A 25589-nucleotide genomic window follows, 5' to 3' on the forward strand; every position below is an offset into this window, starting at 1 on the left:
TTGGTTTCCAAATGAAATACAAAACTTGTTCTCATCTGAAAAGAGGACTTTGGACCACTGGGCAACAGTCCAGTTCTTCTTCTCCTTAGCCCAGGTAAGACGCCTCTGATGTTGTCTGTGGTTCAGGAGTGGCTTAACAAGAGGAATACAACAACTGTAGCCAAATTCCTTGACACGTCTGTGTGTGGTGGCTCGTGATGCCTTGACCCCAGCCTCAGTCCATTCCTTGTGAAGTTCAGCCAAATTCTTGAATCGATTTTGCTTGACAATCCTCATAAGGCTGCGGTTCACTCGGTTGGTTGTGCATCTTTTTCTTCCACACTTTTTCCTTCTACTCAACTTTCTGTTAACATGCTTGGATACAGCACTCTGTGAACAGCCAGCTTCTTTGGCAATGAATGTTTGTGGCTTACCCTCCTTGTGAAGGGTGTCAATAATTGTCTTCTGGACAACTGTCAGATCAGCAATCTTCCCCATGATTGTGTAGCCTAGTGAACCAAACTGAGAGACCATTTTGAAGGCTCAGGAAACATTTGCAGGTGTTTTGAGTTGATTAGCTGATTGGCATGTCACCATATTCTAATTTTTTGAGATAGTGAATTGGTGGGTTTTTGTTAAATGTGAGCCAAAATCACAATTAAAAGAACCAAAGACTTAAACTACTTCAGTCTGTGTGCATTGAATTTATTTAATACACGAGTTTCACAATTTGAGTTGAATTACTGAAATAAATGAACTTTTCCACGACATTCTAATTTATTGAGATGCACCTGTATACCCCTACTCTTTACTAGAAATGCCCTGGGATTTTTAAGGACCACAGAGAGTCAGGTGCTGAGTTTGGAATGGCATACTACCCATACTATTTCTGCCATATGTGTCTATGGCAGAAAAAGTATTAGTATGTTAGTATGCAAATCCGAACTCAGCCATGACCTCAGTTTAACATGTTATCTGAAGGACTTTTTTTTAAGGGGGCTTTCCATGAAATTGTCAAAAGATTTTATTTGTCATAACTAATGAAATAATTGAATAATTTATTGATGGTGCAGTGATGCATTATTGTTAATCAAAACTCTTACTAGTTAGATTGATTTTCTCTCAGAAACTGATTTAGCCCACTTATGACAAATCAAAAGTTAACATGCAGTTCAGTGATAACTTTCAAAATGCGCCAAATTGGGAAAATGGACAAAACCTTGCCATTGGTGAACCTGCAGTTCTTAATTTAGAAATTGAGGCACATTTCTCAAAAATAAAAAACAACATTGCTTCATTGCACATCAGACACCTGGTGATTTCTATACAGTGAAATAACCGTTTATAGAGAGAGAAAAAATTTAGGAGAAAGAAGGAACCTCTCACTCCAGTTTCCATCAGGGGGGAGGATGTTGACATGGTACAGTCATAAAAATACTTGGGCGTTTACATCAATGGCAGGCTCGACTGGACTACTAATACACAAAAAAAGCCGGCTAAGGTCTTTCTTATAAATGCTCTAATGCTTAGGTCTTTCAGTGTATGCAGAACTTTAGGTTACTCGTGTAACATTAAGTGAGGTATCTCACATCATTGCCCTCCTTGCAGTTCGCACGGAGAAGACATAGCGGAGAACGAGGCAGCAACAGATAGCTGTGATTTATATTAGGGAGGTGGGACTCCTTAAGGGCTGCAGCGATTGGTCTGTCAATCTTGACACGTTGTGTCATTGGAGCTTCCGCAAATCAGTCATGCCTGAGGCGTTTCCTTAGTGAGATACAGAACGAGTGTTAGAAAGAGAACCATGATTAGCATGTTTTATCAGTCAGTGGTAGCAAGTGCCCTCTTCTACTCGGTGGTCTGCTGGGGAAAATAGTATTAAAGGTGTAGATGCCAATAGTTTAAACTCCTGAGAAAGGCAGGGTCTGTCCTGGGGATTAATATGGACCCATTAAATGTGGTAACTGAGAAGAGGTTATTGTCCAAATTTGGGGGTATTTTGGACAACTCTGCATGATACTATAATGAACTATAAGAGCACCTAAAGCAAGAGATTGATCATGCCCCAGTATACCACTGAAATGCCCACTGCCACTGGCGTTTTTAATTCACTACTCTGAATTGTAGTTGTAGTTTTTTTTTTTTTGTATGTTGTATGTATTTTGCCTAATAACTGCACTTTAATATTTTGTGAGCTACTGTAACAAATAAATTTCCCATTTAGGAATAAATGAAGTATTTCAGTCAATCTATCAAGCAAAATACAGTCCATTAATCATTCACCAAAACCGTTTATATATACTGTATATATGAAGGTAATGTCTCGGACCCACTGAGGCATGAACTCTACAAGCTGCCCTGTGGTATCTGGTACCAAGACGTTAGTAGCAGATCCTTTAAGTCCTGAAAGTTGTGAGATCTGGGGAATTTGGAGGCTAGAGCAACACCTTGAAAGCTTTGTCCTTATTCACAGTAGCGCCATCTTTGATTTTTGATAGAAATGAAAATGAGGCTGTAAGAGATTAGTCTCATGAAACCAGACCTATGACTACTGCAAAGGTCTGGGCTCTACAGCAGCTTCAATTGGCCAAGAACCGCCCATCTAGACAGTAAAAGCCATCTAACTGACATGTTAAGCAACCAATCACAGTCGATTTTGTCAGTATGGGGTGTTTAGGAGCGGAGTTATCCGAGATGTATCATATCAAAATAAAAGACCGACATGGGGAAAACAATCATTTATATAGTGGTGCACAAGTATCTGCAAGTGATTGCTCAGAAAACACACAGAAGAATAAAAGAAAATGTGTAGAGAGTACAGCACAGAAAACCTCATTATAGAGAATTTCACAGACATAATTAAACAAAGCAGAAAATGCAGCTCTGCTCATATCTGCTTCACTTTCTGCTACATCAAATGAAACTCTGAATATCTTTAAAAGATGTCACTAACCTGGCAAACTTAGGCAAATTCTGTGATTATTTCATCCACAAAAGCTACACAGAACCTTGTGAACTCAACTCGTCTTCCAGGTGGACTGTTTAAACGTCTTGTTCCATTGAACCAGCAAATCAGATTTGCGTTGAGTGGGTCGAGAAAGCATTTTCCATTTTTTTGTGTTTTGTGCATCAGACAGTTAGAGAACAGACTGTGGGTGTGCCATCTGAAGCTGAGACTAGTGAGAGATAGGCTTACCATCTCTTCAATGACATGCACTGTATAAAGCTATCAAAAAGCTCCTGGATCACATTTAATTTTCCACAACTCATGTTGGCACAATCAGCAAAATATATCAATGTTAGCATCCAACTGTCTCTTAAAAAAGATCTAGATTTCTGAAACCTTTAAAAAAAAAAAGTGCCCCTTTTGACTTTTTGTTTGTTTGTTTATTTAATTCCCCCAAAAAGCCATTGATGTGTCTCAACTGACTCCTTAGCTCCTTGTGTTGTGTATCGTTAACACGAATTAAGGCACTGGGCTGGCAAGGGTGTTAATTTACTGAACATTGGGACACTTATGACTAGATCACGAACTTGTGCAATAAAACACAGCTGGTATAGCTGACATATAGCTGACACTGTCATATCTTATAGCTGACACTATAGTGCATTTTCATTGTATATATTCAAATGTACAGTGTTATTATGAAAAATAAATGAGAAAAAAAATCTTAAAATAAAGAAAAAAAAATGAAACAATACTACTTTATTCATCCCCAGAGGGAAACTGAGGTGTTACAACAGCAGAAACATAAATAAATACGAAGGACAGAAAAAAACAATACAGTAAAATAAAACTAGATAGTAAAGTTTGAAAACAAACTTTATGTTGGCTTGACAAAGCCTTGTCTGAAAGTTTAAAATAGTTTGAAGAGTTGGAAGTTTGAAGGTCTTACAGTCAGACAGACAGAAGGAACATCATACAGATAGACAGCCAGCTGCAAGAAGTTCTATGCAACCATACCCCTTGCTTGTTTTTCTGAATGGCAAATTGGTTGCTAGGGTAACCCCATTTGGTTGCTAGGCAGTTACCAAGGTGATAGTGAAAAGGCTCCTTGCTACCCTGAGTCAATTGAATGAAACCAGAAATCTCTATGATGTTCTGGTGCAGAGATATGTGATTTGTTACTTGGTTGCTAGGGTAACCCCATCTGGTTGCTAGGCAGTTACCAAGGGGATACTTACCAAGGCTCCTTGCTATCCTGAGTGAAATAAGTCAACCCGGAAGTCTGTATGATTTTCTGGGTCAGAGATATATGATTTGTTACTTGGTAGCTAGGGTAACCCCATGTGGTTGCTAGGCAGTTACCAGGGTGATACTTAACATGGCTCCTTGCCATCCTGAGTGAAATAAGTCAACCTGGAAGTATCTACGATGTTCTGGTGCAGTGATATGTGATTTGTTACTTGGTTGCTAGGGTAACCCCATTTGGTTGCTAAGCAGTTACCAGGGTTATATTATCAAGGCTCTTTGCCATCCTGTGTGAAATAATTCAACCCGGAAGTCTCTACGATGTACTGGTGCAGAGATATGTGATTTGTTACTTGGTTGTTAGGGTAACCCCATCTGGTTGCAAAGCAGTTACCAGTTTGATACTTATAAATCCTCCTTTCCATCCTGGGTGAAATAAGTCAACCCGGAAGTCTCTACGATGTTCTGGTGCAGAGATATATGATTTGTTACTTGGTTGTTAGGGTAACCCCATCTGGTTGCAAAGCAGTTACCAGGGTGATACTTATCAAGGCTCCTTGCCATCCTGAGTGAAATAAGTCAACCCGGAAGTCTCTACGATGTACTGGTGCAGAGATATGTGATTTGTTACTTGGTTGCTAGGCTAACCTCATCTGGTTGCTATGCAGTTACCAGGTTGATACTTATAAATCCTCCTTTCCATCCTGGGTGAAATAAGTCAACCCGGAAGTCTCTACGATGTTCTGGTGCAGAGATATATGATTTGTTACTTGGTTGTTAGGGTAACCCCATCTGGTTGCTAAGCAGTTACCATGGTGATACTTATCAAGGCTCCTTGCCATCCTGAGTGAAATAAGTCAACCCGGAAGACTCTACAATGTTCTGGTGCAGAGATATGTGATTTGTTACTTGGTTGCTAAGGTAACCCCACCTGGTTGCTAGGCAGTTACCAAGGTGATACTTAACATGGCTCCTTGTCATCCTGAGTGAAATAAGTAAATCCAGATGTCTCTACGATGTACTGGTGCGGAGATATATGATTTGTTACTTGGTTGCTAGGGTAACCCCATCTGGTTGTTAAGCAGTTACCAGGGTGATACTTATCAAGGCTCCTTGCCATCCTGAGTGAAATAAGTCAACCCGAAAGTCTCTATGATATTCTGGTGCAGAGATATGTGATTTGTTACTTGGTTGCTAGGGTAAGCCCATGTGGTTGCTAGGCAGTTGCCAGTGTGATACCAAGAAGGCTGCTTGCTGTTCTGAGTCATACAAGCTAACAATGAAGTCTCTACGACATTCTGATCCTGAGATACCCATATAATTTTAAATGGAAGTCAGTGGGGTTTGGTTGCTAGGGTGCTCTAAATGGTTGCTAGGGCGTGGCTAAGTAGTTTCCATGATGATACTTGAAGACTGATTGCTCACCCAATTCAAACAAGCCAACTCTCATGTCTGTAGGACATTCTGATCTGAAGATATCACACTCAGCCTTTTTGAATGGAAGTCAAAGGGGTTTGGTTGCTAGGATGCTCTAAATGGTTGCTAGATTGTATGCAGTTGCTAGGGTGTTAAAGTGATGGAATGAAAGAAAGAATAAAAAGAGTGGAGTGATGGAAAGATAGAAAAGAGAGTGATAGAAAGTATGAGTGGTAGAGTGATAGTAAGTAGATTGAATCCTCTAAAGGAGTTATTACAGGGAAAAGTTTTCACACCTTGAATGGGAGTCAATTTAAAATCAGTCCTGTTCGGAAGTCTGATACGGGAATACCGGAAGTCCGATCAGTTAGAAAAGAGATAGCAACCCGAGTCAGACCAGTCTGAAAGTCTGTGGCGAGTTTTGTGTTTGTAGCATGAAAGCTCTAGGAGGAGATACTGTTTAAATTTGGGCTCAGAATAATAATAATAATAATAATAATAAGCTTAAATAGTAGATCAGTATGTTGGCTTTGTCAAGCCAGCATAATAATAATAATATACTTATATATTAGATCAGAATGTTGGCTTTGTCAAACCAACATAATATGCTTAAATAGTAGATCAGAATGTTGGCTTTGTCAAGGCAACATAATAAGCTTAAATAATATATCAGTATGTTGGCTTTGTCAAGCCAGCATAATAATAAGTTTAAATAGGATTTCAGAATGTTGGCTTCCTCAAGCCAACCTAATAATAAGCTTATGTAGTAGATCAGTATGTTGGCTTTGTCAAACCAACATAAAATACAACCTAATACAGTAGCCCAATATAAATAAGACAGTAAAACAAACCAAGTCAACATCATACTGCATGATAATAAAATTTAAAATTAAACTACAGAGATGTTGTGCAAACATGGAAAACTACTGAAATGTTAGTACAATCACAGACCTTGTAAAATAGTTGGTGGTCCAGCCCATCTTATTTTCCAAGTACACTCCAAGGTATTTATAGGAGGTAACTCTGAATGTCCTCCCCGTGAATACAAACAGTGCAGAATTTGCCCTCCTGAAATCAACCAACATCTCTTTGGTTTTGTTGGTGTTAAGCTGGAGATGGTTCTGTTTACACCAATCCACAAAGTTCTCCATCAGGTTCCTGTACTTCTCTTACTTTCCCTCGCTAACACACCCCATGACCACAGAGTCATCAGAAAATTTCTGAAGGTGGCATGCCTCTGAGTCATATTTAAAGACATAGGTGTAAAAGGTGAATAGAAACGGTGCCAAGGCAGTCCCCTGAGGCACACCTATGTTGCTGACTGTCAAATCTGAAACACAGTTCTGTAGATGAACGTACTGCAGTCTGCCTGTCAGATAATCCGTAATCCATGTTACAGTATGGGCACCCACTTGTGCTGCCATTCATTTATCTTGCAGTAAGCATGGCTGTATAGAGTTAAAAGCACTGGAGAAATCAAAGAACAAAAATTTCACCATGCTCCAAGTGTAGATAAGCCTTGTTCAGGAGGTAGATGATAGCATCCTCCGCTCCCACTTGTGACCAGTAGGCATATTTCAGGGGATCAAATAAAGTGCCAATCTGGCAAACCATAAGTGCCAAATATATAAAGGAGTGTATTTTAACCTAATTCTAACAACTCTAATATTTAAAAGATTGTTTCTGTTTCATGGTCATTATGGATGAAAGACATTACAAACAACAGAGAAGTCTTGACTGCATTGTTTTACACTTGTGCTCGTCTTCTAACAACTTGAAAGACCTCAGTAGACATGACAACGTTTCCGGTAAGGGAACATTTCTCAATGTGCGTTCTTTTGTGTTCTCACATTCTCGTGGACTCGTTCGACTTCATCCACTGCCAAAGTTCAATTCTAATACTCAAGAATGCAAGTACCCAGAATGCATAAAATTACCCGTATGTGTTTTTGATAAGGCTGAATATCAAGGATGCATCAGATGGTGACTTGTGGGCAAAAACCTGGTGTTACAGTGGCAGATGAAGGACATTTATCATTGTGTTTTCCCAATATATCATATAACAGTGGTTCTACCTGTAGAGTTTCCCGCTGTAAGCTCGCGAAAGTCTGACGGCTCCTGAGAGTCGTCGTACTCTGTCAACATTTGTTGTTTTGTTGGGCATTATTTTAATATAGTATTAAACACATGGAGGAAACAAGTGTTTACAGTCTTTACTCTTTTAACGTGTTACAAGTCCTGAAAAGCCTCACTGGTTTGATGATAATAATGCTGTCACTGGTGTAATAATGCCAGAAGTTCTCTCACGGGTGCTTCATCTGTGCTATGACAGTTAATTGCTGGAAGATTGCAGCACATCTCAAAGCTTGCAATACTTGCGTTCTGTGTTCTTCCAAAGTGGCTTGACAAGACCGGTCTCCACGAGAATGCAAGTCCATTCTTTGCGTTCTTAGAATTGAGAAACACCCATAGTGAGCAACGATGTAAACTTTTTTACGGTGCATTCAGGGAATTTTTAGTCAGTGACCGTTTAATTGCACTGGAACATTTTTGCGATTGAGACAGCCCTAGAATTGGCTGACTCCCCGATCAGATTATTTTTAGTTTAAGAAAGACACGCATTTCAGATATTTTAGAAAAATGATAACAATCACATAACTGAGAGTCCCCCAGCCACTCGGGGTTGCGTTAGAAAGGGCATCCTGAGTAAAACCTTTGCCAAGTCAAATATGTGGATCATGGATGGTCCGCTGTGGCGCCCCCTAACGGGAGTAGCCGAAAGAAGAAGAAGAAGATAACAATCACATATCCCATACAGAGATCGCACTATCAGAGTGTTGGGAATGTTCACCCATAATTCATACACATATAAACATATCAGAGTAAAAAAAAAAATTGTGTTTATGTTAGGTGGCATGTGTCAAATTGACAACAATTGACCAGTAAATGCCCAGACACAGGGTTTCCCACCAGAAAGTTACCTGGAGCATCACACTCTCTCCTTCCTGGTTATGTGACCAACACATTGCTCTCAAGGTCTCATAACTGCAGGAAATCACTGATTGCAGTGCAGGAAGTGTTTACTATCTGAGAATGAAATGCCTTATATAGGCATTATTGAAAGTCCAGAGGAAGACTTTTATAACAAGTCTTTGACACATGTTGTAAACCTGCATTTATAAACCTGCATTTATCGAACAGGCAAACCAATTCAGGGACACACCCGTTGTTGTAGATGTGCACATTTGCCAAGAGCTCAAACGGTCCTATTTGGGTGATATAGTATTATTTGTTCTTGAACTTTATTGTGTAGTTTACACACTCTGAGTTACATTTAAGTGGTTCTGTTTTCACATAGGTCAGAGATGTTCACGTATCAGTACAGGCAGAAGGTTACACTCCATGTCTTCCTGTAGTGGGTGTAACTTCCTCTGGTGTAAACGTGTTGTTACAGTTCCAGGTGGGGTCACGCTGGACTTCATCTAATTCAGTGTCTATACTGTCTCCCCTTACAAAGATCTTAAGGTGCCTGTGGTTTCACCAAGAAGCATACAGTATGTTCCTAGATCAGAAACCATGTTCACATTCCTATCAACCAGTCAGAATTTAGGGTTAGGTTTACAGGATTAGATTACAGGTCAGGGACTTGACAAGGGCTTGTTATCAACCTATCCTTTCCCTCTGGTTTTAGAGGTTGGTTACGTCTTACTTTGCACTGGTTAGGCACTCTTCTACTTAGAGGTAAGGTCCTACTTGGAAAATCATGGTCATCCAGCAGGAGTATTACTAGTTTAGCAGGGTATTTATTTATTTTGGGCTTTTTTTTTAATTTATAGGATAGTAGAGTGTAGACAGTCCACCCCAGGTTGAACTCAAATTTGGTCAGTCAGGTTTAGAGACAGAACCCAGTTGCAGACAGCAGTGAAGCAAAAAAAATCTTTATTACATAGGACAAAAAAATAAACAAAAATACAACACAAAACTGGGCACAGACAATACAAATGTAGTAAAGACTACAGCCAGTGGGGCTGGAAACAAATCAACCCATGTGAGTGCAAAATAACTGAAAAATGCCAGGGCAAAACAGAACAAAAGCCAAATGAAATTGAGAACAGATCTTGTAAAAATGATTAAACAGTGGTATAAAGGGACAGCAGCACAGCAGTCAGCAGTGGGCTCGGCTGTCCACAGATCGGCAGCGGATGAGGCGGGCGCCTCCTGGTAGTCAGCAGCGGATGAGGCGGGCACCCCCAGGAGTCCGGCAGTGGCCAGGGCGGGCGCCTCCTCAGGTTCTGCAAGTCGAGATGAGGCCGGAGCCCTCCTCCTCCACTTTTCTGGGACTATCTACATACAGGACAGGTTGAGGGATGGGACCTCTGGTGGTGGAAGATCCTTGCCTGAGCAAGGAGTTAACAATATTAAGAAGAGGTTCTGAGATTACAGGGAATACCTCTTTTAAGAGCTTAGTTGGTATTGGATCTAACATACAGTACATGTTGTGGCTTTGATGTTTTGATAAGTTTTGTTAGCTCTTCATGACCTATTACAGCGAAGGATTGAAGTTGCTCGTGAGGAAAATTATGAGACACTGTTTTCTGAGATACTGTGACAGACAATTGCACAATTCTAGTTTTATTTCTGATGATTTCAATTTTATCAGTAAAGAAATTCATGAAGTCATTATTATTGTACTGCGACTGAATATCTGGTTTAGTCGAGGCTTTATTCCTAACCAATTTAGCCACAGTACTGAATAAACACCTAGAATTGTTGTGATTATTTTCTATGAGTTTGCTAAAATATGCTGACCTGGCAGCTTTTAGTGCCTGTCTGTAGCTACAGACACTATCCTTCCATGCACGGTGAAATACCTCTAATTTTGAATTCTTCCACTTGCGCTTCATTTTCAAGCTGCTCTCTTGAGAGTGTGATCATTGTATGGGGCTTTTTTCTTTAATTTTCTTTAATCAAAATGGGGTGACACTATCAAGAGTGCTAGAGAAGACTGTAATTATATTTTCTTTTATTACATATAGTTCTTCTAGACTTTTTGGCTAACTGAATATATGAGCTAAATCTGGAAGATTATTAGTGAAGCTATCTTTAGTGGTCGAAAGAATAGTTCCACCTGAATGATAGCATGGTTTAGATTGAGTAACATTAGCTGATCGCAGCATACAAGAGATGAGGTAATGATCTGAGATGTCATTGCTCTGTGGCAGAATTTCTATAGTATCAACATCAACTCCATATGACATAATTAAATCTAGTGTATGATTATTGTGATGAGTTGGTCCTGTCACATTTTGTCTGACTCCAAGAGAGTTGTGATTAACGATAAATGCTAATCCCACAAAGCTCTATCCACAGTAACTACTAGATCTGATAAAATAATTTGCAAATTCACCAAGGAAATCAGAATAAGGCCCAGGTGATCTATATACTGTAGCAAGTGCAGAGATTTTTTTATTTGTATCTGACTGTCACATTAAGCATTATTAGTTCAAAAGACTTAAACTTATATCCTGTCCTCTGAGTAACACCAAAAACTTCACTGTAAATTACAGCAACACCTCCTCCTCAAACATTCAGACGAGGCTCATGTTTATAACAATAAACTGGGGGAGTAGATTAATTTAAGATAATATATTCATCCAGTTTAAGACAGGTTTCAGTCAAACAGTGCATCCAAATTATAATCTGTAATAATTTCATTTACAATTAGTGCTTTGGTTGAAAGAGATCTAATGTTTAGTAGCCCTACCTTTATATGATGTTTATCTTTTTTTTAATGTATTTTTTATTTTTCTTTATTTTCAAGCTTCACCTTAATTTTTTTCTAAATGATTTAGTGAGGGGTTTGTGTTTGGTAGTTCTTGGAACAGACACAGTCTCTATGTGATATCTATGTGATATGTGAATGCAATAATCTGTGTAAAACAGGGGAGAAAATGAATGCACGCATTCAATATGCGTGATATAGACAAGCGGAAAAAAGGTGCACGCTGTAATATACACACTGTTGAAACAGTAGAAAAGTGGAACCAAAACCGAAGCACGTGGTAAAATGGCAAAGGATAAAATGATGAACGTAGAGGAATAAGCAGTGCTAAGCAGACTAGCAAGCTACAAACAAACAGAGACTCGAGCAGCATGCCGGCAGCAACCGGAACAGGTCGCTTCATTCAGGTCGTTTCAATGCTGTCCTTGAAGCTATGAACAAGACAAAGAGGAAATGAAGCACAAACACAAGAACTGCCCTGTGTCTGTGTTTAGTGTTAAAAGTCCCATGTTATGCACCCAGTCTTCTTTTTTTCTGATTATTATTGGTTGGAAAAATAAAGTACATCTGGGATTTTATTAATGTTGTACTCTGGCCTCTATGAATGTGCCAACTAAGAAAATGTTTTAATATTATATTAATCGATTTTAAAAACTATCGGCTGATTAATTGGTTATCTGCCTTTTCCACCATCTCTAATGTATATGTACAGTATATATAGAGGAACACTGAGAAATAAAGAAAAATGATTTTTGCTGATAACCGATAAAGTATTTCTTCAGTGAGACATCAAGAGTGTGTGGGAACTCGTTTCAATGGCGTTTTGGCAATGATACCAAAACCCTTACAGGTAATGCAGTGCATCTTGCTTGGGCCGCTGCTTTTGAAAGTTCAAATGTATGTGTAGTCCACAAATTTCCAAGCAAGTTTGATAGTAAAGTTTAGAAATGTTAGAAATGTGAACACAAAAGGCAAAAGCCAATAATTTGGCTAATGGTTAACTTCTGCTAAAACTAAAGGGTCATTCCTGTTATGCAGTACTTTTTGAACTCCTTAATGTTTCTAAAAATTTATTTGCTTTTGTTGAATTTTTTTTAAAGTTATATTTTTCTAAATGCTGTTATTTTTCTATGAAAGGAAAAATAAAATAGAAAAAAGTTAAAGAATCTTCACATAAATCTTTTCCATAAAACAACAGTAATAGTAACCATGTGCTGTCAAGCTTTAAAAAGTACAATAATAAATTGATTACAAATAGAAACAATAAACGTTTTTTTTTAAAAAAAACATTTTGATTAGAGAAAGGGAAAAATTAAGAAACACCTGGAATACTTCTTAACAAATAGACATAGTTTTTCATTTTAGAAATGAATGCAAAGCACCTGTGGACTAGAGGTAGACCAATATATCGGTTTTACCAAATAATCGGGCCAACAGTTGCTTTTTGGAACTATTGGTTATCGACAAAAATCTATGTCGATAGTTGCTGACAGTTTTTACATAATTTTGTCATTTCAAAATAAGAGGCCCAGTAATGTTTTGGCTTGTTTATACTTAAAAGTCCTGCATTATGCATCAAATCTTCATTTTTTTCTGGTTTTGTTTTGAACAAAAAACTGCATCTGAGATTTTATTCATTTTGGACCCATTGTCTTTGCCCGCCATAGTAAAGAAATATATATTTTTGTTGACATTCTATAAATCGTTTTTAAAAACTATTGGCCTAATACTCGGTTATTTCCCTTTTCTAACACCTTAGTTATCGCTATCAGCACAATCCACTATTGGTCGACCTCTAGTCTGGGCTAAGCCCCGAATATCCATTGACCCTAGAACCGCCTCTCAGTTGCCTCTGCATCTGAGACCGTCAATCCGTGCATCTTATCATGTGGCTTGTTGAGCGCGTTACCACGGAGACATAGCGCGTGTGGAGGCTTCACACTATTCTCAGCGGCATCCACGCACAACTCACCACATACCCCACCGAGAGTGAACCACATTATTGCGACCACAAGGAGGTTACCCCATGAGACTCTACCCTCCCTAGCAACCGGGCCAATTTGGTTGCTTAGGGGACCTGGCTGGAGTAACTCAGCACGCCCAACTCCAGGGGTGGTAGGCAACGTCTTTACTTGCTGAGCTACCAAGGCCCCCTGGTGAATTCTTTTTAAATGTGACCACATTGTATTTAAACATAATTCTATGTGGAACAGAAGATCAAATGGTAGCACTTTAATACTCTCTTTTCAAGACATCCCTATATCTGACTATATTCTAGCTTTAGAGACACAAAGGCTAGTAGTTAATGGAATAGAGAACTGAATTGCTTTCTTGGTAATAAATATGCATCCTGTGGGTCATTACAAAACAATTTTCTCTCACTGTAGTCTCGTATTGTGCTGTTTTTTTCCAAAAGTGCGAGGAAACCAGTTGATATGAATGTTGTTTGTTAAAAAAGACTGCTGTATTAATTCTGATCATTTTATTTCATGTTAATAACATGATATTAAATACTTAATTGCCATACCTTCTCGGATTTAGTATCAATGTGCTTAAGAAAACTACCATAAAAGATATGAAACATAAATTCTTCATAAATAACATGTATGAAGCATTTTTAAAAATCAAAAGGTGTACACATCCTGAGAAGTGTAGAACTTGTTGAAGTTGAGAGAGCTGTTAATCATCCTTAGTAAAGAGTGAAGCACATACCTGATGCTGTATTTCTTTTATCTCAGAGAGGTCTGGGAGCTGGAGCTGGACGCGAGTCTGCTGAAGAGCATAAGTCAGTGTTGTAGTATTCCACACCAGACTTGGTCTTGTCATGGACTCGGAAGCATTTGGACTTGGTCCTGCAGTAATACTGTATTTTATATAGCAGTAATGTTTACTTGACTTACAATTAATAGAATAGAATAGTACACTGAAGCTGGTAGTTTGTATTGCCATGCTAAGCTACATACAGTAGGCACCTTGCACTTGCATGTTTTACTGACACATTGTTAACACTCACAGTTGTGTTCACTTGGCATTTATTTAATTTTAATATGAGCTTAGTTTCGATTCAGTTGTTAACACTGTAAATTTAACACATTCATTAAGATTACATTAGGCCTATATGAGTCTTAAGTCTAAGCCTCTTCAGGTCTCGGTCTTGAACTATTCTGGTCTCAGCTTGGACTCATACTCAGATGAGCTGGTCTCAACTACAACACTGGCTTTTATAGGCAGGAGTACTTCAAGGTCTGTACACAGTACTCATCTGTTACTTGTTTCACTGCATTACTTGTTCATTTTCACTTTGTGGCAGTGAACAGAAAAGGATTATTTATCAAAATACCATGGTGATACTATGGTTACTGTAGTAAAACCATGGTTAATTTTTGTGTGGGAAGATTAGGATTAGGTTTAGAGGTAGGGATTGGTGTAGGATGTCTCTGTGACTCTTAATAAACACATTGTAAAAAGTGGTAACCTGCAATTGTTACTTTAAATAACTATTTCTACCTAATCTAACCCTTAAAACTAGTTTTGTTGGTGTAACCTAATGTATTTAGGTTGATTCAGTGATGTTAAATAAACTTTTTCACTAATGAAACCAGTTAATTTAGATGTTACCACATGAAGCACATTTTTAAATTGACATTTTTCTCAGTGCACAATAAATATGCTCCAGTGATGACACTATACTGTATGTTAGTATATAATTAGGGGTGCAAATAGTCTCTGCCTAAATTATTACTGATTATTTGAGGTTACACATTATTTGAGTTAATCTTCAATATTTGCATGTAAAGATCCCTGTACTGTCACTAGTCTCACACTGTTGAATAGAAGGAAACAGCGGCCAGTGGCTTTTCCTTCCCCTGAACGAGAATTTCCTCCTGCGCTCTCAAACACTCATCTGAGCTCCCAGAAACTCACAAACCAGTAACATGGAAACTGTATTTCTCATCTTATTTACACTGCATCGCCTATCTGCATTAAGTGAGTAATTATTTTTTACTCCTCTGGTTTGTTAAATGTATTGATGAGGTAAGATCCAACCAAAAACTCAAAATCTAGTTTAAAGTGTAATTAGGAACTGATCGTTTGAGCATGTTAGCAGATCTGAACAAATGTTTACTGATTACACTTTATATTAACTTTTACTGAGGAAATTACCATATATTTTTTATATAATATTATTGTGTAATTATTAATGGAACATTAGTTAATTTACATTCAAATTGAAATGAAAAAGTATATTAATGTAACATTATACAGTATAGTGAAATGTTCATGAACAACTGATATGTTATTGATCATTATAAAATGTTTCTTAATGACTTATTAATGAAAATTATTACTACCATTATGGCTACCAGTTGTTCTATTCTGCTTCAGGAGGTCAAGCAGGTTTTTGAAACATGGTGGCTGGTCGAGGAACTAATAACCTGCTCATGACTACCTTCCATGTTCCAAAACACAGCTACCATCTTAAGATGGGTTTTCTGGTGTCTGTCACTATCTGGTCTTACTGTATGTATATTGGCTGTTGAATTGTGGTGTGAAATTATTATGAATGGAATCAATGAAAATACTTAATCACCTCGGAATGAGATTTTTTTTTTATAAAGTAGGCAAAAGTCTATCTTAAAAATGATTAAATTGCACGTGTGAATTTAGGAATAGAGTTAGTATATACACTAGTGAAATTGCTTTAGCTTTAGCTTGTATCAGTGTCTTGGAACAAGCACTTTTACTAACCCATGTGACAAGTCTCTCTTATTTTACATATTTAGAGATTTAAATTGTACCTTTCAGTAATCTCATTTTTATTACTACTATTACTGAACTACTTCATAAAACCCTTTGCTTGTAGGTGGGTTTCTAATTGCACACACTAATAAAGGGTTATGTCTGAGCACACACAATGGTGTGGTGGTCTTAGGGAAGTGTGATGAAAGTAACCCGTCTCAACACTGGATCTGGACAAGCACCATGAGACTCAACCACACACTTATGTCCAGATGTCTGTGGGCCAATCAGAACAGTGCTGTCCCACGGCATACTCGCCTGGTCAAACTCAGTGACTGCAACACTGCGCCGGCCTGGAAGTGCTACAACAGCCAAGGGATTTTTGGATTAGCAGAGACGCCAATGTTCCTGAAAAAACAGGGTGAACGGGTCGTTGTTTGCTTTGACCAAAGGTATTCGAACTGGTCGATGATCACAGTGGACTCCGAGGGAAGAAGAGTGACCGCATCTCTGTGTCCTGCCAAAGGTCAGTTTACCCTTCCTTTCCATCAGATACATTTTCACTTTGACCTTAATATGCTTGAAAATAAATACACCTAGTTACAGCACAGTGAATTTACATTGTTATTTGTGTGCTCTTAAACCCTATTTGGACATGATTCTTTTCATATGGGGACATTGTGTAATGTGATAATTTGTGATCTTAATCCCAGGCAAATCAGTCATATCAGTCATTTTTCTAGAATGCGCGCTCCCATGCTGGAAAAGATTAAAGTGCCTTTTACCCTCTATAAAATGCCCGGTAAAAATAACCCCTGGTTATACTAATCCTGTGCAAACTGATATAAGGGTATAACGGGTAAGGGATGGGCAAGGAGGAGATGGGAACTGGCAGAACAGTCAACGTAAACTTTAATGACAGAAATGAATTTAAAACAACATAAAACACATAGACACACACTCACTCACACACACACACACACACACACACACACACACACACACACACACAGCGGCCATGTGTGTCTCTCTCTCTCAAACTGGTGCCTCCGGCTGGTCTTTATCCCCCTCCTGGCTGATTGGCTTGATTCAGGGCCGGGCGTGTGTCCTCACGCCCTCCTCCTCGTAGTGGGAATTGGGCATTCCAAATTGGGAGAAAAGGGGATACATTTTTTTTATTATTTTAAGTAAGGGATAATGCTGGTTGTTATAGCAAAATAAACCCCAACAGGGTCATATGACCCATACGCGAAGCGGACTGTTTTGCGATAACCACCAGCTGACTGTACATTATCCCACTTATTATACGGCTACTAACCAACTAAATAAATAAATGGACATGAAATACTGATTTGCTTTGAATAGTGCATAAAATTATGTTATTATGTGAGAAGAAAATAAATCGCTGAACAGCTGAATTCCACCTCCAGTTTGCGTACTGTTGGTGTTCATTTTGCAAAAGTTACTCTGACTGCTCATTATACATCTTATTTCAACTACTTGCCAAATAAATAAATAAATGGACATTAAACATTGATACTTTGAAAATGATGAGTTGAAATTATTTTATTCGCTTACTTGTAGAGATTGCGGTCATACAAGTAGTTGGAAACATGACTAGCAATACCCAGATGACCAGTCTGATATGTCTTAATCCCCAGATGTGCGGTTGTTACTCAGAAATATCAGACTGCTAGATGGCGTCATTGATCAATCAGAATCAAGTATTCCAGTGACCCATGTAATAAGCCCAGATAAGCCTGTGCATTAATGTGGCCCTGTCAGTGCTTGACCTCACTGATACTCTTGTGTCTGAATGGGAGCAAAGGCCTACGGCCATGTTCATCAACTAGTGTTAAAGCCTGAAAGCTTTTATAGTAGCAAAGGGAGGGGTTAATGCCTATGATTTTTTGTGCACACTATCTTCCCTGGTTTAGCTAAAGTAATTTACTAAAGTAATTATGCAGATCAGGCAACAGTGCAAATGTTGACACAAAATCTTTTCCGCCGCAATTTGCATTTACAATTGTGATCTTATGGGCCAGTTCTGAAAAAGGATATAGCAGAGGATGCAGCAGACCACCGCAATCTGACAGCATCACTCCACTAATGTGATATAGACAACTGAATCACCTCTTTAACATGCCAAAAGTGTGCTTGACTACATCTGTGTATGCTTGAAAAATGCATCTGCCAAAAACAACATATTGCGTTATGCATTAATCTGTTTTTCTACAGGTCCATTGACAGTTTCAACAATCAAATCCACTGGAGAAAATACCACTTTTACAATCCCTGTCATTACTCAGAACACAGCAGTGACTCACCACAGCAACACGGTCAGAACCAGAACTAAACGAACTGGTAGCACAGGTCTAGGAAATCTGTTAACAGTTACCACCAAGACAGACATTAAAGAGAAGTTCACCCAAACGGTTAAGACAGAATCACCCTATGAGATGAGTGATGTTACGGATTCTGGTAGTTACTCCACTGCTTTGATAGTAACAAAGACACTAAATGTTCCTCAAAATTTCACTCAGAATAGATATCACTTAGAATCCACCTCAGATGTTTTGGAGCTTACCCATAATTCTCCAATTTCCCAGACAGAGTTAACACTTTCCACTTCAGATGTTGAGCCTTCAGCTTATTCAATTGCAAACACTGTCACTCAGACCACTTTAGATTCTCATACAGAAGTGTCTGAAGGTAATGCCATCACTGCTGATGTAGATCCTGCATTGACTGAGAGCTCAACCAGCAGTTTACTTCTATCAAACACTGACTGGTCTTGGACAAACGGCACAACCAAAAGCTCAACTTCAACAAAGATCAACAAAGATGTTCAGACGGTGTTGCCATTTAAAAACACAAGCTATATTACAAGAACAACCCAGGTTCTGCCCAATAGTGCTAGTTCTACTCCAGATATAGCCAACAATTCTGCCACAACTAGAGCAGATAATAGTGCAATAACTACCCCAACAGCCCTGTACACATCAACACCTGCCTCAGACACAGACGTATTCACCTCAGTGACTTACACAACTACTGTGGCTCCAACTATAACTGTGGAAACAAACACAACTACCATCATGTCCACTGCTGCTCTGAGCACAACACCAGTACCTCCACCGTCTACAGTCTCTCCTTCAATTGCCTCCACATCAACGGTGAGGAATTACATTTTATAAGCTAAACATTTACATACAGGTATGTTGATACAAAATAAGCTTTACACATTTTTTATCAATCTTTGGGTAATACATGTAATTCTTTTTAGTAATAAAGACTTTGTGGGAAATTAATTGTCTTTAAAGAATTGTTTGATATTCCTGCAAATACAGCATCCAACATTATTAGGTGGTTTGTTGGCTAGAAATGAGAAAAGGTTTCATTGGTAGTTCTGGCATTTAGAAAATCAGCAAACATTACATTACATTATATAGGAACATTTAAATAAAGGACATGCACAACAGTAATGCCAATCTACTTTGCTTTTGTCAAATCTATTCCACGGACCATCTGATGCATAGTCATCAGTTCCTATATAATTGATTAGCTGCTACACAACTTCTGGGAGTCAGGGTGCACAAACTTATGTATAGACAGCATTCAGTGAAGTGTGTCTGGTTGTTGATTGGCAGTAGTTTATTTTCAGTGAAATCCATCCTACAGACTGAAGTGATCATTGAAGCAATGGATATCCTGAGGTGGAGACAGGGAAGCAAATGAAATAATGTTAGCACCAGTGCTAACAACTAAAACAGTAAAGATGCAGTCCTGTGCTAAATCGACAGGTGAAATTTCTGCTAATCAGGAACATTTAGATCTCTTGAGGGTCTTTTTGTAAGATACTGCAGGTCAATTAGTGATGCTGTTCAAAGAATACTTAACCAGACAGGTATCAAAGCATCAGAATGGAAACATAACTTAAAAGTTGAGCCCTCAACAGCTCTGTATTAAAGAAAAAATCAGGCATAGGCAGTTTCTGTTTCTGTCAGCTTTGTTATATATAAACTTTTTGTTTGTAGATTGAAACAACAGAGGCTGAGAAGTGTCTGGTGAACATAACTGCAGTGAGTGTTGATACGGATTATTGTGTGATAAATGTTACAACACCTGGTAAATCCTGCAGCTTCACAGTGACGGACTTGACTGATGCTACTCAATTAACAAGATGTTCTTACAACATGAAAATGCCCAACCTTTATACATGCCTTATAACGGATTTAATTCCTGGTACTACCTACTCGTTTGGAATCCTTTCGGAGACAGATGGTGCACACTTGAATTTTACAGTTCAATCAGGTAAGTCCTCTTACTTTTCTCCACATGAACCTTTTAGTGTTTCATATACTGTACATTCCTGAATTTGTATTCTAGTTTCTGTATTTTTTATTTCAGTGGATGTTCTATGTAGGACAAAAAAAAAAAAAAAAAAAAAAAAAAAGGAACTTTGTTTGTTGTGAACTATTGTTTTTTTGTTGTTGTTGTTGTTGTTGTTGTGATAATGGTGTTAATGAATATTCGAGGGTTCTTATGTGCTTTAAAGTGGTCTTTAAGTAATTTAAATCAATACCCAGTCCAGGCCCGGCTCCAACTCTAAGATGTAAGGTGGGCCATAGGACCCTCCGGGTGGGCCAAACAGTTGGAGGGTTGGATATGGGTGTGGTTGTCAAGGTGGGCCAAGCTCATGAATGGCTGGGCCAGGCCGGGCTTGACTCAGTCTGATATTGCACAAGAACATGCAGTAATTCATGGTTGTGTTCTATTGTTCTTTTTGTTCACATAGATCCAGTGGAACACATTGTTCTGATTTGTTCTAATAGATTAGATCAAAACACGCATTCATACAGATTCCAGAGGATGCTTCTATTAATTATTTCAGACTTGCAGTAAATAATCAGTGTATGTTGATAAGACGTTCTTCATTGAGGTTTTGGCACTGAACAATGTGTTGCATAAGAGCCGTCTGTTACATCCTGCTGTGATCCCTCGCTGACTCTTATTTCCTGTGGGAACAATTATATGGACACATTCCTTCTCACTGAAGGGCATCTCTTGCCTTCAAAAATGAAATCATATAAATGTACTAGTTTTACTGTTATGAGTCCGGACTTTCCCTGAAAAGCTATTGATCAAAATATTTGAGCTTACCTGAATGTACATTAATAGTTAGAGGAGCAGTTATTTAGGATGCAACTGGGGTGACATTACTCAAAAACAGTGGCGGGCAGTACATTAAATGTCTAGGCCTTCAGTATGATTCATGCCATTAAGAAAACACAGTTTCACAATGAATAAGACACCCTATGCCTTTGGGAATCATACATTATGTCGCAGCTAACTAATAATACCAATTGACATTTTAAAAACACGTCCACGCACGAAAGCCAGAACTTGAAACGACACTTAATGCTCAAGCAAGCCTAATTTTAACTGCAGCATGACTGTTTTGTGAAATGAAAATCTCACGAACAGACATTCAAAAATCATAATTTTTCATATGAATCTACCAAGGAGGTCTATAATGCCTGGAAAAATCTATCTAATAATATTTGCCATTTAAATGTCAGGGTACACAGTTATGCTGCGTTTCATTCAAGTTGGATGTGGGATATTCCTACTTGATATCTCCAATCATAAATGCATTCCATTCCCCGATACTCAGAACTGCAATGCTCCCATTAGCTTAGTAGGGGTTTGACTCTCATTAAAGATGTATCCTAGTAACCCAACTGAGAAACAATGCTGCAGCGCTGTACAATTATCGAAAGAGATTATGTTTTATACACCTGTTTCTGCAAGCATTGTTAAACAAGCTTTAATATCATGTAATGTGGAAACGAACTCATTTATCGATATTACTTAATAAAGTGAATGTTTATCACTTACTTTGTATATCTTTGTATATCAGTTGTAATTCTGATTTCAAGATGCATTCCATTGTACTTTTCCTGGTAGGAAGTTGTAAAATCCGACTTTCCGAGTTGAATGGAACGCAGCACTACTTTTCAAAACTTGATCCGACACTGAATGCTCAAGTAGCCTAATTTACACTTAGAAAACTCCTGATGTTTCTATAACAATGCAAAAAGCACTTACCAATTTACTTGAAGTGAAAATCAGCCCTCCTTTCCTGTTTAATAAATTAAGCAATCACACCGTCATGCCGAACATCTCAGGTTTTTAAATCCATAAATCCAGTGATGACAGTCGACTCCTCAGCAAGATATTGCGCTCTTTGCTTTCAAATTACATCACTTAAAGTGTGATTGCGTCACTCAAGCCCAGCTAGAAGGCCTCTACTGGGACATTTCCTAAAGATCACACCCACCAAGAACAAATAAATCAATCTTATTGGCTGATGAATCTGACAATCTGACTTTAGTTGCCCATTCATTTGCACTGTTGAGGGATTCTGAAGAAATTCTGAAGGCCTGAGGGGGTGGAGCACAAACTCACACGCTGCTTTGGGCTTCGGGCATGCAATTTGTGAAACAGTTGCCACACTTTGCTTGTAAGCATCAAGGAATAAATTCTGACTGGATAAACTTTTAATTTTTCTCTATTTGTTTGTAGATTAATTAAGAGTGGAAATCGATTAAAAATACATAGGCAAAAAGGTGACTGAGAATGAAAGGATGAACAATATTTATTTATTTGGCATGTTAGGCCAGCAGAGAAGGCTTTGCTGGCCCTGAGAATTCACCACTGCTCAAAATGAATCATTAACTAATTAATCCGTTTTTCTTAAACATAGTGGGAATATTACTCTTATCACATTACTGATTACTTTACTTACAAATTCATTTATAAAACATTGTCCCATATATACAATAAATAACCTCAGACACATAATCCTTTCAGTTATTTAAATGAAAAGTTTATCCCAAAATGATAATTGTTACGAAGAAAGCAAAAAGATATTTAGCAGAATGTCAGAGGTGATGAAAGTGGATGGGAATGGGCACTGTCATGCTCCAAAAAAGACAATACACACAATAAAGGTATCATAAAAGTAATCAATATGACTTGCATGCTATTTTCTAAGTCTTCTGAAGTTATAAAATGTAAAAAAGATCGGTGCATTATTAATTTACCTTTTTGAGATAAGTAAATAACTTTTATTTCCCCTGACTAAGGCCCTGATTTACTAAGATCCCAAATAAAGGGTACTAATTTGCTTGTGCAATCTATCAAATTGTGTGTGAGCTTTGTGGTTTTATTGTGTATGATTCACTAAGAATAACTGCGCAAATAACCACACGTGCATGTGCATAATGTTGGACAAGGAGGCTTTTGCGTATGGTAATTGTAACAAATGTAGCCGTGCCCCTCACTTATGGCTCTCACTAAATATATATATATATATATATATATATATATATATATATATATATATATATATATTGTAATTTTATGTAAGATAGGGCATTAATACTGTGCCCTTTAGAGGACAGGGTGGGATTTTATTTTTTGTGAAATAGTTTTGCATTCCCTAGCAATACATTTACCATAGTTTTACTACAGTAACCATATTTGAGCCTTCATATTTGTAGTAAAACCATAGTAATAATACAGAAAAACAAAAACTATGGTAATAAAAATCATAATGTTGTGTGTATTATGGTTTTACTTTGCAAATACAATAGTTTAACTATGGTTTTATTACTATGGTAATATTGTGGTAACATTTTAAAATATGGAAATATTCATCAACAATACTTTTAAAGCATTTATTAACCTTGGTTAATGTTTATTTCAACATATACGAACAGATTTTTTAAATCAAAAGTTTTATTAGTTAACATAAGTTAACATTAGTAAATGCACTATGAACTAACATAAACTAACAATGAACAACTGCATTATTATTTTTATTCTAACATTAACAAAGTAATATACAAAAATATTTTGTTCATTGTTAATGATACCTAATGCATTTACTAATGTTAACAAATGGAACTTTATAATAAAGAGCTATCAGTATTGTAGACTGTAGTAACCATAGTTTTTGGTGGAAACATGTTTTTTTTTCTATAGTAATTGTGTTGCCCTTAAAGGAATAGTTCACCCAAAAATGAAAATTTGTTCATAATTTACATCCAAGATGTATCTGAGTTTCTTTCTTAATCAAAACAGAATTTAAGACTTTTAGGATTTCATTTCAGGCCTCCTCCTCTAAACAATGCAAGTGAATCTCCTCCATTTTTTGACGGCCCAAAATGCATATTTAGGGTGCATCAAAATAATCCACATGACTCCAGTCGACAAATAAAGGTCTTCTGAACCCAAACGGTTGATTATTTTTAGAAACAAAACAATACTTATATACTTTTTAACTACAAATGTTCACTTCAGTACATCTCTGTGACGTGCGCTCATGAGACGGATGACGTAAGCTCGTTGGTAAGGTCACGCGTCACGTGGAAGAGGAGTCAGGAAGCACTTCATTGTTTTCATTGTTTTTTTTATTATTATTATTTGGAAATGATTTTTTTTTTTAAATTGTATATTGTTTTTAAATTGTTTTACAAGTTTCTCTTGTAAACAATGACGTGCTTCCTGACTCCTCCTCCACGTGACGCGTGACCTTACCAACGAGCTTACGTACACAACAACCTCACTCACTGAAGCAGTGCACGCAGAATTGTGTGTGTTCTCGGATGTGTCAACCAAGGCCATAGGTGCTGTAGCGTACCTGAAAGCGCTTCGGAAAGATGGGCAAGCTGAAGTAGGATTCGTTATGGGCAAGGCAAAGCTAGCATCCCTGTCCAAACCTACAATCCCAAGGCTTGAGCTGTGCACCACCATCTTAGCAGTAGAGATGGCAAATCTCATCCAGGATGAGCTAGATCTAAAGTTGGATGCCATAAAGTTCTACACAGACAGCAAAGTAGTGCTCGGCTATATTTGTAACGAGTCAAGACGATTCTATGTGTATGTCCACAATAGAGTCCAACGTATCCGTCAGTCCTCAAGGCCTGAACAATGGCACTATGTACGTACAGAGGAAAACCCTGCAGACCATGCGTTGAGATCTTTATCTGCATCCTGCCTAGTGCAGACTTCTTGGTTCTCTGGTCCCTCCTTCCTGTGTCAGCCATCTGCAGAGAAAACACAAACAAGTGAGACAATTGAGCTAATTGAACCTGAAAAGGACTCAGACATCTGACCACAAGTACAAACCTGTGCTACTAACCTGGAAGAACAAGCGCTTACCTCTGACCGCTTCCAACGCTTCTTCACCTTCACCTCCTTAGTAAAAGGAGTAGCATTCCTCGTCCACATGGCAAGATCCTACAAACAATCAAACCAAAACAACAAATGCAAAGGTTGGCACATATGTAATTTACCTTGTACTCCAGTTGAAACGGCCTAAGCAAGGAATGTTATCCATAAAGCAACACAAAAGGGAACCTTTGCAAAAGAACTGTCATCCCTCCGAGGCCAATTAAAGCACTCTCACAT

The 25589-nt window shown here is 38.0% G+C and overlaps 1 protein-coding gene across 2 annotated transcripts in view; it reads left to right on the plus strand.

The window, feature by feature from the left end:
- The first annotated feature begins 15205 nt into the window (after window positions 1–15205).
- LOC127435760 (receptor-type tyrosine-protein phosphatase beta-like) overlaps window positions 15206–25589 on the plus strand; it is a 93132-nt gene continuing 82748 nt past the window's right edge. For both annotated transcript variants that reach the window (XM_051689428.1, XM_051689429.1), the window contains exons 1-4: window positions 15206–15356; window positions 16234–16635; window positions 18348–19285; window positions 20147–20423. In XM_051689428.1, coding sequence (XP_051545388.1) covers window positions 15305–15356; window positions 16234–16635; window positions 18348–19285; window positions 20147–20423 — 1669 coding nt within the window. In that variant the 5' untranslated portion in view covers window positions 15206–15304. The remainder of the gene's footprint in view (window positions 15357–16233; window positions 16636–18347; window positions 19286–20146; window positions 20424–25589) is intronic.

This window comes from Myxocyprinus asiaticus, chromosome 46 (genome assembly GCF_019703515.2).
Source record: "Myxocyprinus asiaticus isolate MX2 ecotype Aquarium Trade chromosome 46, UBuf_Myxa_2, whole genome shotgun sequence".
NCBI classification, from domain to species: domain Eukaryota; kingdom Metazoa; phylum Chordata; class Actinopteri; order Cypriniformes; family Catostomidae; genus Myxocyprinus; species Myxocyprinus asiaticus.